This window comes from Symsagittifera roscoffensis, chromosome 7, assembly GCF_963678635.1.
Source record: "Symsagittifera roscoffensis chromosome 7, txSymRosc1.1, whole genome shotgun sequence".
Taxonomy (NCBI): Eukaryota; Metazoa; Xenacoelomorpha; order Acoela; family Convolutidae; genus Symsagittifera; species Symsagittifera roscoffensis.
Genome location: NC_087068.1, coordinates 11,737,690 through 11,758,466, shown reverse-complemented (window position 1 = coordinate 11,758,466; position 20,777 = coordinate 11,737,690). Strand labels below are relative to the sequence as shown.

The 20,777-nt window shown below is 37.7% G+C and overlaps 1 protein-coding gene and 2 non-coding genes across 5 annotated transcripts in view; 2 read left to right on the top strand and 1 right to left on the bottom strand.

The window, feature by feature from the left end:
- Positions 1-20,777, bottom strand: part of LOC134851125 (phosphofurin acidic cluster sorting protein 1-like) — an 82,674-nt gene that overhangs the window by 36,310 nt on the left and 25,587 nt on the right. For all 3 annotated transcript variants that reach the window (XM_063867065.1, XM_063867067.1, XM_063867066.1), the window contains 3 exons: positions 16,324-16,513; positions 15,727-15,916; positions 13,327-13,535 (listed from right to left, as the gene is read on the bottom strand). In XM_063867065.1, the coding sequence (XP_063723135.1) occupies positions 13,327-13,535; positions 15,727-15,916; positions 16,324-16,513 (589 nt within the window). The remainder of the gene's footprint in view (positions 1-13,326; positions 13,536-15,726; positions 15,917-16,323; positions 16,514-20,777) is intronic.
- Trnav-uac (transfer RNA valine (anticodon UAC)) lies at positions 3,530-3,602 on the top strand. The gene has a single exon. It is a non-coding gene; the product is annotated as a tRNA-Val (tRNA).
- On the top strand, positions 8,714-8,786 carry Trnav-uac (transfer RNA valine (anticodon UAC)). Its single transcript has one exon. It is a non-coding gene; the product is annotated as a tRNA-Val (tRNA).

Below are 20,777 nucleotides of genomic sequence, written 5' to 3'. Positions count from 1 at the left end.
CTTCGACGAGGAAGATACCCCCTCGGATGACGTGGAGCCCCAAGCTGCGGCAAATTCAGTAGGTTTCGTTAAACGAGAACACCACAGCTGGTCATCAGAAAGTTCAGACGATTACATGGTGATGGCAATTCGACGGAAGAAGGAAACGGTGTTGAAAGTTGCTGGGCCTAAACTCAAAATATTCATTAATGGGCACCCGATGAACATTTGGATCGACAGTGGATCGCCGATATCCATTCTAACACTAGAAGATTTGAGAAGAACAGTGGGAAGAGCGGGAATCAACTTGAAGCAGGATAGCACTGACGATGACGAATTTCGAGACTACAGTAACAATCGGATCAAGATGTTGGGCAGAATGGAACTCGAGTTAGCATCAAACGGCTGGAAGACGACAGCAGAAGTCCGAGTCATTGGGGGGACCAGACCATCCATCGTGGGACGTGATTTGATGGGTAAACTTGGACTCCAGTTGATGCAAGCAGATCCAAAGGGGGAGGTCATGAATATCCAGGGGGCGGAGGTAATTTCATGCAAGGAGGGGCACGATGAACCGGAGGATGAACAGATGGATCAATGGCAATCATACTTCAGCAAGCTATTCCCAAAACTTTTTACTAGAGTTGGAAAAATTAGGAACTACAAAGTTCAAGCAGAATTTTTCAAAAATCTTGTACCAGTGCAGCAGAAGGGACGGAGAGTGCCGGTAACGCTCCAAGAAAAAGTGGACAAAGAAATTGATAAGCTATTAACCCAGGGACATATAGAAAAATTGAAAGAGTGTTCGGATCGATATTTTGTTTCTCCGATCGTCATCACCGTGAAAAAAGACGGGTCCGTAAAATTAGCATTGGAATCACGAGAGCTTAATAAACAAGTGCATAAAAACAAATACCAGATGCCAAATATAGAAGAACTTGTAGATACAATAGGACAACTCATATCCGAGAAAAAACAAGGGGAGGTGTACTTTACTACGATGGACCTCACGTACGCGTATGGGCAACTACCGCTTAGTGAAGAAACAAGCGTGCATTGTAATTTTTCTTTGGTGGGCGGACGATCGACAGGAACTTACCGTTTCCGAACAGGGTTTTACGGGTTAACGTCAATGCCGGCAGAGTTCCAGCGAGTAATGGACTCAATTTTAAACGAATTCCCACAAGCGAACGCGTTTATTGATGATATTTTGGTTACAACCAAGGGAACGGAAGTAGAACATATCTCCTTGGTTGAAAAGATCATCCGGAAACTAAACCATGAAAACATATCCTTGAAGTTACCAAAATGCGAGTTTGCGAAACGCGAATGCGAGTGGCTTGGCCATCGTATAACCGAAACGGGGGTTACGCCCCTTAAACGAAAAACATCGCCGATAGACGCACTAAAAGCTCCTAAAACAGACACGCAATTAAAGTCATTTATGGGCTCAATCCACAGCTTACATAAATATTTACCGGCGATAGCGGAGATGTCAGCTCCATTAAGGCCACTCCTCAGAACGTCTTAAAACAAAAATGTTTGTGTTTAGACGAAACTGATCCTGAGATGAGTCAAGTTGCATTCCCCCAGCATTCGAATTGGGAGGAGAGGTCTGACCTTACATACGCTCCAGCTTTGCGAAGGGCCCCTATCACGCTGGATAGTGACCAACAAATGGACGCATGTCCAAGGGAGGTATCGGAAGTTGCCCCACATATCCAAGGGAGTGGAGACACTGGCCCTAACATCCAGGGGAGTGGAAGAGGACGCAACCTATACCAGCGTACTACCAGCAAGACCCTAAATAGGTATAAATTACTAAAATCCAATGTAATCTCTGAATCCGAACATACTTTAAAACTTAAAAACGGATCCGTTCTTAGGAAAAGTGCAGTGGCATCAAAACCGAAACCTGACCTTCCCAAGAAACGGAAGCCGGCTACGCTCAAGGATATGCTAGCGAGCGCAAAGAAAGGGGCAGTCGTGAGCCCGAAATCAAAAAGAGCTAAGACCACGCAGACGGTACGAGTAGCCACCTTCGAGTCCGACAGTTCGGATACTGAAGACTATCAGCCATTAAAAATTCCGGTAAGACTACCGGTAGAAATGCTAGCGCGACGCGAAGCAATTGCGGCGGGACAAGGCCCAAGCGGCAGTACGACGGTAGTGGAAGGAGGAACGGGAGCTAAAGCCAAACCCAGAGTGACAAGAGCTAAGCGAGGAAAAGGGGGCCAAAGGAAACAAGTGAAGGAAAGCCAGGAACGTCCAGCGTTAGTGGCGCGAGAGTGCATTGTAAATAGCAGTCAAGAAGAAGACTTGGAATCAGGCAGTCAAAGTGAAAGCTCGGGAACCAGACGGAGTACTAGAAGGAGAAAGCCAGTAGACAAAATGGGGGAGGGGTTATGATCGAAACTATCCAGGGGGCGGAACAAACAGGAAAACATCCAGGGGGAGAAGGAAAATGAATCTTATTCTACATCTATTCAAAAACTCGTTAACCCAGGGAGAGGGATGGCCATAAGCCTAAAACTCAAGTTTGTTAAAACTCAAGTGTTTGTTGTATTATAGTTGAGGCGGCAGGTTGAAGGTGTAGTTATTATATTCAAATTTGAATTACTATGTATTTAAATTTTACATCCATACGGAAATGTCAGGGGCTACAATATGTTCAGTTGTCAATCATCCTAGTTGTCAATCATCCTAGTTGCTATTCTTTATTTCTCATACTTTAATTAAGTGTGAGTTTGGTACCTGCCTGTCAATCAACTAAAAGCTGTCTAGCTGTTATGTGTTGACCTCTAGTTCACTCTCTTATTTATGCGAACTAGAATACAGTCAATTGAGTATTTAACAGCCATCTTTTTACAAACCCTTGTTATAATAGAAATGGACTATCCTCGACAGGACTGTTAAGGCCTGCTGATAGCTCCTCTGCGATTCGCAGGAACTTGCAAAATTTTACAAGTAAAAATTTTGTTCACATGGTTCGATTGTTATGAAAATTGACATACGGACTAATTAGGTTATGACAACTTTAAAATTCATGTTCGTGTGAGGTGGGGGGAAAAGGAAAAAGAGCCAGTTTCGAAAACCAATTGATTTGTTAAGAAATTAAAAATTCGGCTAAGTGCACTCTGATAAAATTGAAAATTTGAGTAAACAAAACTTGAAAAGAGAATCTTCAAACTGCATTCTTTTACATGGTGCCATGCATGCTTATCGGCACACATGCTAATAGGCCGGGGTTCGTCTTTTTCATACGGCACCTGCATACTTTCCGGGACCGCGTCTATCATAATTGTCAATTCAAATCAACTTAGTCCCGATTTTTCTTAAGCAGGGGCACAACAGCGGTTCGCCGTGATGAGCTGTACAGCTCGTATGTTGGTCCTATCCCTCGTGGATAAATGATCTTAAATTTTGTCATGTCATGTTTGAGGTATATCGCACGTATTATTTGAGCAGTTGTATTTCAACGCTTCATAGCTTATAATAACACAAGTAGAATAATCTTAGTTATTAGAACCACTATCTTCCTTTACGTCAAGGTGCCATGGTGTAGTGGTTATCACGTCTGCTTTACACGCAGAAGGTCCCCAGTTCGAGCCTGGGTGGCATCAATATTTATTTTTACAGCTTACTACGAGTTTTCTTTCTTCAATTATCTTTTCAACTATTCAGGATTGTGGGAACTATTTTTATTGAACAAACCATTCACACGCACCAAATCAGAGCCTCGTTTACTACCCCCCCCATTCTTCCTCCAATACACCCACCGAACCATAACAAATATTCTTCAATTTTATCCTAGAAAGAGTCATTTTCGGCTGTCTCCCAAAAAATATTAGGGTCTTATGCACTTAACGACCCAAAATCAATTTTTCGACATCGTAAGCTGGAAATTATGCGATCAATTTGATTGGGAAATTTTAGCCAATCAAATTCAAGTTACACGGTCAGGCTCAGGCATTCCGATCAATTTTTCTAGCAGATAAAAATATTAGCCGAAATTGCCGAAAAGATGGAACTTTGAGTCAAATTATCAAATTAATTTTGAGTCACTTGTGAGTTGTGAAACCTTGCCCAGACAAGCAAAATTCAATTTTCATTATCATTTCGGCTGATAATTTTATCTGCTTGAAATTTCAATTGAAATGACAGAAAATGTCGATAGAACTAGATCGGCTAATTAGCCAATCAAATTCATCCAAAATAATTTCAGTTCAAGAGATGTAGAAATAATGAAATTGGGCCGTTTTGTGCATAAGACCAGGGGCGGATTTAGGGGGGAGGGGCGACCGCCCCCCTCCTCAGGAATTCGAACCCCTGCCAACCCAAAGGGTCCCCCCTTTGGTACTTTTTAAGAAATCCATTTTTGGCCGACCGACCCTAAAATTTTTCTAAAGGCGCCTTGGGCGCCAATATATACTAATTTTGAGGGGGAGCGCGGGCCAAAAAAAACGCGTTTGTTTTGTCAAATTTTTCCAAAAAGTGCCCAAAAACGGCTTTTTTGACCTGTTTTTTCAAAAAATTGCCTGCGGCGCAGAAAATTTGGCCAAAACAGGGTCTTTTTACTGCTTTCGGAGAGCTCTGAAAATCAATCTGATCGACCAAAAAAAAGGTGGTCAAAATTTTCGTAATTTTTTTGAAAATCCGCCCCCCCCCTCAAGAAAATCCTAGATCCGCCCCTGCGTAAGACCCAAATATTAATTTACTATGGAGATCGAAATATTGAAAAGGAATTTTTGAGCCTTATGCGAATCCAGCATTAAATTCGTTAAGAGTAAAATGCCTGAGCTTGAAAATGCCTCATTTCTGGCTCTTTTCCAGTTTTCCACCCCCTCGTAAAATTACAAAATAAAGCTGTTCAAAAATTGTTCACATGTTCACACTGACACGTTTTGATGCAATTCATATCAAGAAAAGTAATTTTTAGCAGGACAGAGACCTGGTGCTTGGTAAATATGACAAGACATGCAATTAAGACGAAAATTGCCTCAGGGTTGGTGCTCTAGCTCTAACCTTGTATCTGAATATCAAAAACTGTTCTCCGCATAGCTTTTGGACCAAGTAAAGATCCTCAACCCCAGCGTTCATTTTAATTTAAACCTACTTAGCGCTGTATGTAAAATGCTCTATTCTGATTGGCTGAAAATTCTAACTAGAGCCAAGTTAACATCCTCCCCCTAAACAGATTTGGGGGTGGCGGGAGGATGTTAAATTGGTCCTAGCTTTTTTTCCATTCAGGGCAGAAAAAACTGAGTCTCAGTTTTATAGATTTTTTTTCACTCTGAATGTAATTTTTGAGCTTTGATATTGTACATATCGGCGTTCCTTTATCGTTGAAGAATCTGGTTTTTAATTTTATATCATTGAAACTAATTTCAAGTGGTTATACACAGGTCTCAAGTACCTAATGAGCTATCTCCCCCCACGCGAGAATTGGGGTGGGATTGCTCAACTGATCCGTTATAGTAAGTAGCGTCGTCTTAAATCCCACTAAAACCGTTTTCGTCTTAACAGCTGTCAGGGCAAACAGGTAAATACGAAAATAATTCAAAACTAAATGAAATTCAAACAACTCAGACACCTTTTTCCGCCACAATTTTCGCACTGTAGTTGTGCAAAAAGAACTATCTTCTTCAACTTAGAAAAAATTAGGGAGCTTTTCTCATGGGCCAAGGACTCATAAAAAATTTGTTTCAATTCGCCGGCGATCAATGACATTTAAAAATTTTTGCGTGTTTCTGCCGTTTTTATATTCGGCCAATACTAATATCAAGTACCTGGAAATGTTTACTTTCTTTGAGATTTTCAAGCTTTTTTTCCAAATCTTTGATACTGAAATCTGATTGGCTGATTTTTTTTCGCCTATGAGGGATTCCACCAAGAATTACATCAAGTAGACACCAAAAAGTAGAGGTCATACATATAGAATTCAGAGACACTAAATCTAAACTGAAACAATGTGTTATTCCTCGTACTATTTAACGTATTTATGTCTAAAATGCCTTCATACGCAGACAAAACAACCCAAAGAAATTTAGGGCAATCATCAGTAATTTGACAGAAGCAAAGAACCCAAAACCGGACATATTCTGATTGGTTAATATAGTTTCTGTCTACTTTTTGTGTAAGAAATAAAGATCGTTTTCTTTTTTACCGCACTCCAAAAAAATCAAAATGGGCCACACTGCAGTAACCAAAAACCATGTCTCAGCTGCAGTGGGATTACATATGAATGATTTTACTGAGCTAGTATTCACGTCAAAAAAATTAATAGCGAGGTAGAAAACACTGTCAATTGCAACTTCATTATTGTTCTGCTGTTGGACCATTTTGCTCAGTGCGCCCACTCAGTAATTGCTTACAATGTTAGAGAGATTAGGGACCAAATTCATGGCGTAACCATCGTTACTGCAAAGAAGGGTCTAGTGTTTTTAGTAGACCGGCTTTTTGGCAGACTCAAAACAATTAACCAATCAGAGCGTGAACTTCACAATGGGGAAGTACAACAAAGCCTAAAGTGAAAATGTTTTCAACAGTCTCAAATATTGATCATATTTGGAGTTGTTTTGGTGAATCGTTGACGGTTTTGCGTGAATACCGTTTTGTTTCGGAGCAAAACCGAGAAGAAAATTCAACATAATGCTGTGTTATATCTTTGTTTAGAAATTTTTACGACGTTGCGCTCGGGGAACTTTGGTTTACTTAGCAAGCGGTATCAATTTAAATGACCGATTTTGGTTTTGCACTTCCACTCATTTGAGTTTAATTAATTGTCAATGATTTGAGATGAGTAGAAACAGTACTCAAAATATTTTTCGGCACCCCCGAGGTATTGTGCGCGTGAATCAGTGTTTGCCGCTTAACTTGCAATAGAAAAATGGCAATTTGCAAGGAAACCTTCACAGTTCAACTGATTTACACAGAGGCGAAGCGGAGCTTCGCATCACTTGCGATACCACAAAAATTGCATTGCAAGCTAGCAGACAGGAAAGGAAAGAAAAGCCACTAAATCCCAAAAAATAGGGGAAAAACTTCAAAACACCACAACTTAAAAAACTTCAAAATGTTACCTGAAATGATGTTCTATTTGCGGAAAACACGTCCAGAAACACATTCGAAGGCGTTTAATGAAACTTCAAAAAAAAAGTTTGAGCGAAAAAAATGGTTGTCATGAAAAACTTTGAACTATAAATTCCATTCTGAGATTTATAACGTTTTGTGCTATCCGGAGTAAAACATACAAGTTATTGTTCCCCGGAACGACCCAAAAGGTTGGTAAGCTGATAAAATATACGGCGAAATCATTCATGCCGAAACATTTTTCAAGCTGAAACTAAAAACTAAAAAAAGGAAATTATTCGAAGTCAAGAAATACAAATTACTAAAAGAAATACAAATTGAACAAGTAAACAAAAACATGAACATAGTCGAAGATTAGAAAAGAGTAATGAACCCAATTAAAGAAAAAAACACTGCCTTTGTTAAAAAATAACAACTTTCAAAATTCACAGAAAAAAAGAGCTGCCCTTTAAGCTCTTTGAATTACTTAAACGATATGTAATTGGCGCTTTTTTGAGAACATTAACCCAACTTGAGAAAACTGGATCGACAGGTAGTTTTCATTCCGCTGGAAATCTGAAAATTAAATTCCACTTTCGAAACTAGAAATTGTTCGTTTTTTCGCACCAATTCCATGTTTTTATTTGGAGAGTGCTATGTACGTCACTTTTAGCAGATGAATATCAATTGAACTCAAAAAGTGCATATATACCTAAGTGCATTCATAAATGCATCAATATGTATGAATGCACATCTGTAGTTATTAGAGACTTTTAAGACTTCTCCTGAAAAAAAAATCAGCAGCACCTATAAAGGAGTCTTCACTGCGTTCAATACTGTTAAACAACCACACATACTCAAGTGTATCCATAAATGCATTGAAACAAATGAATGCAGTTCTGTAGTTGTTAGAGCATTTTAATACTTTTTCCTGAAATAAAAACAAAACAAAAAATGACCAAGACCTATATAAGAGTCTTCACGACGTTCATCGACTCTGAATCAGACATTTGTGGGACAAAATTTCACAAGATAAAATTTACAGGAAAAAGATAATGATAGAAATGACAAAAAAGCGCTTGCACGTTGTACCTGTGTCTGCTCCCCCTGGTATGCCACAACTCTGCTGTTCCCTACAAGTAAAAATTTTGTTCACATGGTTCGATTGTTATGAAAATTGACATACGGACTAATTAGGTTATGACAACTTTAAAATTCATGTTCGTGTGAGGTGGGGGGCTAAGTGCACTCTGATAAAATTGAAAATTTGAGTAAACAAAACTTGAAAAGAGAATCTTCAAACTGCATTCTTTTACATGGTGCCATGCATGCTTATCGGCACACATGCTAATAGGCCGGGGTTCGTCTTTTTCATACGGCACCTGCATACTTTCCGGGACCGCGTCTATCATAATTGTCAATTCAAATCAACTTAGTCCCGATTTTTCTTAAGCAGGGGCACAACAGCGGTTCGCCGTGATGAGCTGTACAGCTCGTATGTTGGTCCTATCCCTCGTGGATAAATGATCTTAAATTTTGTCATGTCATGTTTGAGGTATATCGCACGTATTATTTGAGCAGTTGTATTTCAACGCTTCATAGCTTATAATAACACAAGTAGAATAATCTTAGTTATTAGAACCACTATCTTCCTTTACGTCAAGGTGCCATGGTGTAGTGGTTATCACGTCTGCTTTACACGCAGAAGGTCCCCAGTTCGAGCCTGGGTGGCATCAATATTTATTTTTACAGCTTACTACGAGTTTTCTTTCTTCAATTATCTTTTCAACTATTCAGGATTGTGGGAACTATTTTTATTGAACAAACCATTCACACGCACCAAATCAGAGCCTCGTTTACTACCCCCCCCATTCTTCCTCCAATACACCCACCGAACCATAACAAATATTCTTCAATTTTATCCTAGAAAGAGTCATTTTCGGCTGTCTCCCAAAAAATATTAGGGTCTTATGCACTTAACGACCCAAAATCAATTTTTCGACATCGTAAGCTGGAAATTATGCGATCAATTTGATTGGGAAATTTTAGCCAATCAAATTCAAGTTACACGGTCAGGCTCAGGCATTCCGATCAATTTTTCTAGCAGATAAAAATATTAGCCGAAATTGCCGAAAAGATGGAGCTTTGAGTCAAATTATCAAATTAATTTTGAGTCACTTGTGAGTTGTGAAACCTTGCCCAGACAAGCAAAATTCAATTTTCATTATCATTTCGGCTGATAATTTTATCTGCTTGAAATTTCAATTGAAATGACAGAAAATGTCGATAGAACTAGATCGGCTAATTAGCCAATCAAATTCATCCAAAATAATTTCAGTTCAAGAGATGTAGAAATAATGAAATTGGGCCGTTTTGTGCATAAGACCAGGGGCGGATTTAGGGGGGAGGGGCGACCGCCCCCCTCCTCAGGAATTCGAACCCCTGCCAACCCAAAGGGTCCCCCCTTTGGTACTTTTTAAGAAATCCATTTATGGCCGACCGACCCTAAAATTTTTCTAAAGGCGCCTTGGGCGCCAATATATACTAATTTTGAGGGGGAGCGCGGGCCAAAAAAAACGCGTTTTTTTTGTCAAATTTTTCCAAAAAGTGCCCAAAAACGGCTTTTTTGACCTGTTTTTTCAAAAAATTGCCTGCGGCGCAGAAAATTTGGCCAAAACAGGGTCTTTTTACTGCTTTCGGAGAGCTCTGAAAATCAATCTGATCGACCAAAAAAAAGGTGGTCAAAATTTTCGTAATTTTTTTGAAAATCCGCCCCCCCCTCAAGAAAATCCTAGATCCGCCCCTGCATAAGACCCAAATATTAATTTACTATGGAGATCGAAATATTGAAAAGGAATTTTTGAGCCTTATGCGAATCCAGCATTAAATTCGTTAAGAGTAAAATGCCTGAGCTTGAAAATGCCTCATTTCTGGCTCTTTTCCAGTTTTCCACCCCCTCGTAAAATTACAAAATAAAGCTGTTCAAAAATTGTTCACATGTTCACACTGACACGTTTTGATGCAATTCATATCAAGAAAAGTAATTTTTAGCAGGACAGAGACCTGGTGCTTGGTAAATATGACAAGACATGCAATTAAGACGAAAATTGCCTCAGGGTTGGTGCTCTAGCTCTAACCTTGTATCTGAATATCAAAAACTGTTCTCCGCATAGCTTTTGGACCAAGTAAAGATCCTCAACCCCAGCGTTCATTTTAATTTAAACCTACTTAGCGCTGTATGTAAAATGCTCTATTCTGATTGGCTGAAAATTCTAACTAGAGCCAAGTTAACATCCTCCCCCTAAACAGATTTGGGGGTGGCGGGAGGATGTTAAATTGGTCCTAGCTTTTTTTCCATTCAGGGCAGAAAAAACTGAGTCTCAGTTTTATAGATTTTTTTTCACTCTGAATGTAATTTTTGAGCTTTGATATTGTACATATCGGCGTTCCTTTATCGTTGAAGAATCTGGTTTTTAATTTTATATCATTGAAACTAATTTCAAGTGGTTATACACAGGTCTCAAGTACCTAATGAGCTATCTCCCCCCACGCGAGAATTGGGGTGGGATTGCTCAACTGATCCGTTATAGTAAGTAGCGTCGTCTTAAATCCCACTAAAACCGTTTTCGTCTTAACAGCTGTCAGGGCAAACAGGTAAATACGAAAATAATTCAAAACTAAATGAAATTCAAACAACTCAGACACCTTTTTCCGCCACAATTTTCGCACTGTAGTTGTGCAAAAAGAACTATCTTCTTCAACTTAGAAAAAATTAGGGAGCTTTTCTCATGGGCCAAGGACTCATAAAAAATTTGTTTCAATTCGCCGGCGATCAATGACATTTAAAAATTTTTGCGCGTTTCTGCCGTTTTTATATTCGGCCAATACTAATATCAAGTACCTGGAAATGTTTACTTTCTTTGAGATTTTCAAGCTTTTTTTCCAAATCTTTGATACTGAAATCTGATTGGCTGATTTTTTTTCGCCTATGAGGGATTCCACCAAGAATTACATCAAGTAGACACCAAAAAGTAGAGGTCATACATATAGAATTCAGAGACACTAAATCTAAACTGAAACAATGTGTTATTCCTCGTACTATTTAACGTATTTATGTCTAAAATGCCTTCATACGCAGACAAAACAACCCAAAGAAATTTAGGGCAATCATCAGTAATTTGACAGAAGCAAAGAACCCAAAACCGGACATATTCTGATTGGTTAATATAGTTTCTGTCTACTTTTTGTGTAAGAAATAAAGATCGTTTTCTTTTTTACCGCACTCCAAAAAAATCAAAATGGGCCACACTGCAGTAACCAAAAACCATGTCTCAGCTGCAGTGGGATTACATATGAATGATTTTACTGAGCTAGTATTCACGTCAAAAAAATTAATAGCGAGGTAGAAAACACTGTCAATTGCAACTTCATTATTGTTCTGCTGTTGGACCATTTTGCTCAGTGCGCCCACTCAGTAATTGCTTACAATATTAGAGAGATTAGGGACCAAATTCATGGCGTAACCATCGTTACTGCAAAGAAGGGTCTAGTGTTTTTAGTAGACCGGCTTTTTGGCAGACTCAAAACAATTAACCAATCAGAGCGTGAACTTCACAATGGGGAAGTACAACAAAGCCTAAAGTGAAAATGTTTTCAACAGTCTCAAATATTGATCATATTTGGGAATTTGGAGTTGTTTTGGTGAATCGTTGACGGTTTTGCGTGAATACCGTTTTGTTTCGGAGCAAAACCGAGAAGAAAATTCAACATAATGCTGTGTTATATCTTTGTTTAGAAATTTTTACGACGTTGCGCTCGGGGAACTTTGGTTTACTTAGCAAGCGGTATCAATTTAAATGACCGATTTTGGTTTTGCACTTCCACTCATTTGAGTTTAATTAATTGTCAATGATTTGAGATGAGTAGAAACAGTACTCAAAATATTTTTCGGCACCACCGAGGTATTGTGCGCGTGAATCAGTGTTTGCCGCTTAACTTGCAATAGAAAAATGGCAATTTGCAAGGAAACCTTCACAGTTCAACTGATTTACACAGAGGCGAAGCGGAGCTTCGCATCACTTGCGATACCACAAAAATTGCATTGCAAGCTAGCAGACAGGAAAGGAAAGAAAAGCCACTAAATCCCAAAAAATAGGGGAAAAACTTCAAAACACCACAACTTAAAAAACTTCAAAATGTTACCTGAAATGATGTTCTATTTGCGGAAAACACGTCCAGAAACACATTCGAAGGCGTTTAATGAAACTTCAAAAAAAAAGTTTGAGCGAAAAAAATGGTTGTCATGAAAAACTTTGAACTATAAATTCCATTCTGAGATTTATAACGTTTTGTGCTATCCGGAGTAAAACATACAAGTTATTGTTCCCCGGAACGACCCAAAAGGTTGGTAAGCTGATAAAATATACGGCGAAATCATTCATGCCGAAACATTTTTCAAGCTGAAACTAAAAAAAGGAAATTATTCGAAGTCAAGAAATACAAATTACTAAAAGAAATACAAATTGAACAAGTAAACAAAAACATGAACATAGTCGAAGATTAGAAAAGAGTAATGAACCCAATTAAAGAAAAAAACACTGCCTTTGTTAAAAAATAACAACTTTCAAAATTCACAGAAAAAAAGAGCTGCCCTTTAAGCTCTTTGAATTACTTAAACGATATGTAATTGGCGCTTTTTTGAGAACATTAACCCAACTTGAGAAAACTGGATCGACAGGTAGTTTTCATTCCGCTGGAAATCTGAAAATTAAATTCCACTTTCGAAACTAGAAATTGTTCGTTTTTTCGCACCAATTCCATGTTTTTATTTGGAGAGTGCTATGTACGTCACTTTTAGCAGATGAATATCAATTGAACTCAAAAAGTGCATATATACCTAAGTGCATTCATAAATGCATCAATATGTATGAATGCACATCTGTAGTTATTAGAGACTTTTAAGACTTCTCCTGAAAAAAAAATCAGCAGCACCTATAAAGGAGTCTTCACTGCGTTCAATACTGTTAAACAACCACACATACTCAAGTGTATCCATAAATGCATTGAAACAAATGAATGCAGTTCTGTAGTTGTTAGAGCATTTTAATACTTTTTCCTGAAATAAAAACAAAACAAAAAATGACCAAGACCTATATAAGAGTCTTCACGACGTTCATCGACTCTGAATCAGACATTTGTGGGACAAAATTTCACAAGATAAAATTTACAGGAAAAAGATAATGATAGAAATGACAAAAAAGCGCTTGCACGTTGTACCTGTGTCTGCTCCCCCTGGTAAGCCACAACTCTGCTGTTCCCTGTCTCTATCTCTGGTATATTCTACCCCCTGCATCATCTGATACTGACTAGCTACACTTCCTCCTCCCCCACCCTGCCCGTCTCCTGTCCCTGTAATGTCCCCTCGATTATCATTGTCGTCCTCATTCAACTGCACGTGACTGTTGAAAAAGGGCTTGATCTCCGGCCTAAAAAAGTAACAAAAACATGGAGGCAAATCATTATCGACCATTTCAATTCAAAAATGGGCTCTTTTTCCTCCCTCCCCTCACATATACACCTTCGATAGACATCAATTTTACGGTGTAACGAGGGGTTTTACAAGGTTAAGTATGCAGACTAAATATGTTTGTGATGATCTAATTAGTCGGCTAGCCCATTTTGATAACAACCAGACATCGTTCGAAGGAAAAAGAGCCCAAAAATCAATAAATTGGAGGGAATGACAATTTAAAATTATATTTTCCTTGAAATAAAGAATCAGCACAAAACCTAAGTGAGCTCTTCTTAGCAAGAGCAGGATCTAATGTTTTGTCAAATGGGAAGAACGCTCGATTTTCAAAAATTTGCCGTATTTGTTCCGTCGGCCTTTTCTTGATTAAGGGCCCTAACTTTCCAAAAATATATATTTCAGAAAAACGACATACCCGCTTTTTTAAAAAACAGAGGTTCAAAGAGGATGGGGTGGTTCTAAACTTCCGTTGCATTTATTAATATTGATCAATGTTGAAATAATCTGTCTTGACTTTGCTTCGCAAATCTTGTTGAGCATCAATTACTACTACCTGATTTTACTTTCAAGCTATTTTCAAGGACACGAACACGACTTTAACAAGAAATATTGACAATAAATGCCTTAACTGCATCTCATTCTATACCAAAGCTGGCTTGAGAAAGGCCAAACTATGTCAGAGAACACTAATAGTCGAACAATGAAACAAGCTGTTATCCCCAGTCTTATTTAACCTCTATATGTCTCTTATGCCGACATGCGCAGACAAAACAACCCAATGAAGCCAAGGCCCATCATTAGTAATTTAACGGAAGCAAGGAATCCAAAATGGCACAGCCCCATTAACTGGCTGAGAAATAGAAACATACCATTAACAAGGCACCAGGCTACGTGCACTCCTAACTCCAAACTTGTTATCAGGTTACTTCTCAAACCCAACTTATATGCACACTGTAATAAGACAAAAAAGGAAACTACAAAAAAATAAAGCAATCCTCAACTACACAGATCCTATTTAGGCGCCCGGAATCACACCGGGAATAACTAAACTCGCGACCACTGCGAGTAAAACATCAAACTAAGAACAACTAGTGTGCTTTCAAATGAATGACAAAACAAATTTATGCAAATTAAAAAATCTTCCGATCTGAAAACATAATGAAACGCTTCCCATCCAGTTTCCTTCGGGTTGCTACTGAGCCGAGCTACTTGGAGAACACTGGGCCAACCATCATACTTTCAACTACAAAAATTCAATTGGAAAATTAGACAGTCCCTCAAATATAAGTTAAAACTTGACATTGAACATTTCTATAGCGACAACTGGGAGAATATCTTTAAGCATGATTATGCTAGCGGGATCGAAAACTTTCACGCCACAAAATTACTTGGCTTCTTAACTAAAATGGTCCGAGTAACTGGACTTAATCTTTAAACTACCAGCATAGGCTGGAGCATAACTATAATATAATTGAGCAATCACAATTTTTCACAGAATTTTTTCTCAATTTTCTCACTAACCTATAACTACCGGCTAAATCCGGGTATGTAACTTCATTTGAAGCTACGCACGCCAGAAAATTGGCCCCTAACCTAGTATTAAAACACATGCAAAACGCCTTCTTGAGTGTGATATAGAGACACTACGACTAGGACACTATCACTGGAAACTGGAAATCTCCTTCTACTTCGATTTCACCGCTAGAAACCATGTGGAAAGTGCAGTGATAGACTAGATCACGACATCACGATAACCATACAATTGTAATTTTCCATTTTTTTCTCTTGTTATCTCTATCTCTCAAGCATAACAGATCAATCCAGTTCAATGGAAGCTCAAAAACAGCAATGGAAAGAATACATCCAAGATAAGCATCGAAAAAAAGAGTAAAATAAATTTTAAATCAAATATAGAAAATTTTACGATTTTCAATGATTAAAATTAAAAGGGTTCATCTACACGGGTTGGGACCAACAGACGAGCTTTTCAGCTATTCACGTTTTTGAGCTGTCTTTTTTTTTAACACGGACGATGGTGGGCCGCAATCCACCGACCCTCCGATTAAGAGGCGGAGACCTTAGCCACTTCTCCATCGCTCCTCCATATATGGGTCAAAACCTTGGAGTTTAGCGCAAAGTGAACGCACCTGATATCTGTGGGAAGCAGGAGGTCGGCAGTGTGTGAATCCAATGAGTTAGTATCTCCAAGTGCATCTCCCAATCCTAGTGCAAGGTGGGTGCTGTCTAAATCTGAGTTGCTGTCGAACTCATCCAAGTCGTCCAACTCCTCCGGCAGGATGTCGTCGTCCAAGTCATCGCACCCGTCCTCCTCGCCTTCTGCAACGAAATATATAATATTATAAACTACATTTTTTGGCAACATGTCATACCGTATGACTACTAGAAGACTTCCTTCACTGCGTCTGTTCTGACACCTTCTCTGGTTTTCGATCCATGCAATAAAAATGAATCAAAGACGCTGTATCATCAAAAGTAATTAGCATCTAATTTCAAGGGGTCAAAACAAAATTCAGATTCGCCCACATTTGAACTCACAAACAAAAAAAAATCATGTTGTTGATTCTTGTTTTAAAATGAGTCTCTGAATAATTTTCAGCCCTTTCTTGCAGTTTAATTTGCCCTGCCTATATAGTCGACTTCTTTAGCTTTCACTATTTGAACGCTAACTAAAGTTGTTAAAAAGTAGTTATGACAAGGTAGTTGAACATATTACGTGAATGTACCTTCTTCCTGCTGTTGTTTCATCTTCTTCAATACCCGGATCAGTTTCTGTTTGAAATTAATCGCCCTCTGTTGTCTACTAGTGGTCGCCCCTGTCGTCTGCTGAGTGACCGGAGGCTGAGCGTGGTGATGTCCTGATCCAGACACCACTCCAGCTGCTGTGTCTTTCTTCCGTCTGTTCGATCCCATGTCCTGATAACAATAACAACTTGTTTTACAATATTAAACTTAAAACTGTAAATTACAATATGAAACTTAAGACTGGTCTCTAAAAAGCACAACCACAAATTTACTCCCACGAGGACACCATTGGACCTTCAAGTCCGTTTTCAAGTGTCTACGACCGATATCGACAGGACAACGACAATAATGTCAGAATTGGGCATCGTTTGACTTCACCGTCCTCCGAATTTTACCTCCAGCTACTGTTCATATGAATATTTTTAGGATGAAAAATATGAAGTAAAGATGTGTTCACAACAATATTGGAGGTTACTCAGGTTTCTTATCTGTTTCACGCCTCATTCTTTTACACTAACACTAAATTCTCTTTATCGCCGTTTTGTTAATTTGAGAAGTTCTTGGCATATTCTATATCAAGCCCCCTTCCAGCTATGGCATGGTTGTTTTGTCGTTGAAAAAAGAGCGTATACCAAAAATAAGATGCAAAGACACTTAGAAGATGAAAGAAGAGGAAACAACCCCTTCAAAAATTCTACTCAGAAATTAAACGGACAAGTTCCAAAGACTCAATTTGAAATAAAATAGATTGAAGCTTTTCCCATTACATATTTCTCATTAGACACTACTATTTCTTTAACTATTACACGGTTTCCTTCTGCTTGTAGCTCGATTTATTTCATTGCATATATTTTTTTAACAGAGCCAACAGACAGTTGGAAAAGTGTCAATGAACAAGAGCTCTTCGAATTTTGACAATCTTTCACGATAGACACTTTTTCATAAAACTAACTGAATAAGAGAAAATAGATCAATGCGATTTTTTTTATTTCGCTGGAAAATATGAAAATTAAAATCCACTTTCGAAAGTAAAAGTCATTCACGTTTGTCAAACATTATATTTGTTTTACTTAAAGGCCGACTTAAAATTGTGAAAAAACACTTTGAGATGGTGCTGAAACTTGATTTGCTAATTCTAGCCGATCAAATTGAATTAAAACAGTTTCATTTCAAGATGTTGAAATTATAATTTTTAGTAAAAAGACCCCAAATGGGACTGATAATTCTTTTTAGTATTAATGAATACGGCATTCTTTATGAATAAATAAGGTATCAGAATACCCATAATCCCATATCAAATAAGTCACAGTCATTTAGCTACTGACACATGATCAGAGTATTTTGATGCATAATTTTAATTGCAAGTAAATCACGGTTAAATCAACACATAGAAAGTGCAAGGTAGAAAATTGTGACAGGCTTATATGTTATTTTAGTGAATAGTTCTATTGAATAAAATTAAAAAGTATAGTATAGGAGACGGTCTGAGAGAATAATGGTACAAGAGGAAAAGAAGCTCAGGAGCAGAACAAACAAAATCTGATTGGTCAATTCGGAATGGAGAGGTAACTATAGCTGACTCTCAAACAATTCGCATAATTCACAGCCACTTATTGCGTGCTGTGGTTATGCAAATAGAAAGTTCATCTGTTCAAAAATTGAATTGAAACAGACACTTAATTTTTAAGGCCATCCCTCAGCAATCAAACGGTCACTCTTTTTTAAGAAATAGTACTCTTGATAAACACTTGACAAGGTGTTTACCATGAATCAAACGGTCATGTCTTTTTTAAGAAATAGTACTCTTGATAAACACTTGACAAGGTGTTTACCATGAATCAAACGGTCATGTCTTTTTTAAGAAATAGTACTCTTGGTAAACACCTAAGGGGCACAAAATTCTCGGTCAGCTTCTGTAAATTAAATCTTTCTCTCTTGAACACTCTTTTCAGTGCACCTCCTCTACCAGTACAATATTCTTTCTTAAACCATACTGATGAGCAATTTTTGCCCAATTTACATGTTCATTAGCAGAAAGCGTAATTTGAAAAATGAACCTGAAAAAAGAATCAGAAGTCGAAATGAAGGAAAAGAGAAACTACACAATCATAAAAATGTCTGGATCTACGTAACTCTCTACCTCTAATCAAAAGCCAAACCGCGAAAAAGTAAATTTGAGCCTGAACAAATTTTAAGACTTTTCCCGTCTTCTTAAAAACCTATCATTTTCAAGAATCTTTGAAGACTGATAATTTTATGATTAAATCAACAGACGAGTATCAACGGTTTTCTCGAGGGGGTACGGATTTTCGAAAACAAGCAGACCAGAAAAAGGCGTTTTTAGGCACTTTTTGGAAAATGCCGGGGCGCGCTTCCCCCTCAAAATTAGGTAATATTGGCGCCGGAGGCTCCTTTTAGAAAAATTTTAGTGTCAGTAAGCCGAAAAGGGATATCTCAAAATAGTACAAAGGGGTACCCTTAGGCTCGGCAGGGGTTCGAAGTTCGAATCCCTGAGAAGGGCCGTCCACCTCTCACCCCCCCCCCACTCCACCCAAATCCGCTACTGAAAATAAACCCAATTGGATTGAATTGGATCAAATGAAAACTTTTAATCGTCTGGGAGAATTCATAAGTTTAAATGCATGGATTCATTTTCACTTCTAAAAATAGTCCAATGAATAGAGAAAATCATTTAAAAAACATTTGTATCGGCTCTGTGGAGAAGTGAAAAATATTTATTCGATCGAATTCTCACAGCAAATTAATTGTGTTACTTAATTTGGATGAAAAAACAACAATCAAAAAAAAATTTCGAAGTCGGAATAAAAGCACAAGAATAAAGGCAAGAATGTACACGAACACGGATCATAAAAAATTTTGGTTTTTTGAAAACTTCCAAAGAAACAAATAATCTTTTATCTCCTTAATTTTCAAGAACTTATGACGGACACTTTTTTTAATTAAACCCAGTTTGAGTAGACTGGATTAATTTTTTTTAGTTTTTTTTTGGTTTTTTGAAAACTTCCAAAAAAAACAAATAATCTTATAACTCTTTTTTAATTAAACCTAATTTGAGAAGACTGGAGTAATCCTTTTTTTATTCCGCTCGGAAATCTAAACAATTAAAATTTATTTTTGCAACGTTTTTTTTTGCCCTGGTTTTGGTGCGCGTAAATTACCATCCATTCAGCAAAGAATTACATAGGAAAACTACAGAGAAAACAAATGTTTGACTACAATAAACATATTTGAGCATGCAAAACTTCGTGAAAAAAAATCTATTCCATACTACAAACCATCATCATCATCTCTTCACTTAGACACCTCTTCACTCCGTTTGCTGACACCGTTGGAAGTCCATTGCATATCAAGCTTCAAAATTAATGAACGCCCGATTGAATGTAAGGGTCGCTTAGTTTTGACCAATTAGAATCACTTAGATTCGAAGTCTACCCACTTAGCCTTGATCAATTGTGTCTTGCCTACCAATCCCAAAACAAAAACTAAGGTGGCAACTAGAAACTCACGTTTTTTTGAAGATGAACTAGTTTAGTTCCTATCACTTAAGAAAAGCAAAACGGGCGGAGTGAAATGCCGTAAATTGGGCAATGAAAAGAAATTTGCATGATTAGCTTACAAGTACCACACCCCCCCTAAATCCGCTATTGAAAATTAGCCCAATCTGACTGAATTGGATCAAATGAATTCTTTTATTCGTCTGGGAGAATTCTTCAGTTTAAATACATGAATTCATTTTTCACTTATAAAAATAGTCCAATGAATAGAGAAAATAATTTTAAAAAAAAACATTTGTATCGCCTCTGTGGAGAAGTGAAAAAAAAAACGATTCGATCGAATTCTCGCAGCAAATTAATTGTGTTACTTATTTTGGATGAAAAAATTACACCCGAAAATTTAATTTTGAATTGCCGCTGCAAATGAATTGTGTTACTTACTTTGGATGAAAAAATAACACCCGAAAATTAATTTTCGAAGTCGGAATAAAAGTACAAGAATAAAGGCAAACGAAACTTGGAAATGTCAACGTACACGGATATTGAAAAATTTTGGTTTTTTGAAAACTTCCAAAAAAAAACAAATAATCTTATAACTCTTTTTTAATTAAACCTAATTTGAGAAGACTGGAGTAATCCTTTTTTTATTCCGCTCGGAGATCTAAACAATTAAAACCTATTTTTGAAACGTTTTTTTTGCCCCTGTTTTGGTGCGCGTAAATTACCATCCATTCAGCAAAGAAATACATAGGAAAACTACCGAGAAAACAAAAGTTTGACTACAATAAACATATTTGAGCGTGTAAAACTTCCTGAAAAATAATCCATTCCATACTAGAAATCACAAATCATCATCATCATCATCTCTTCACTTAGACACCTCTTCACTTCGTTTATTGACATCGTTGCAAGTCCATTGC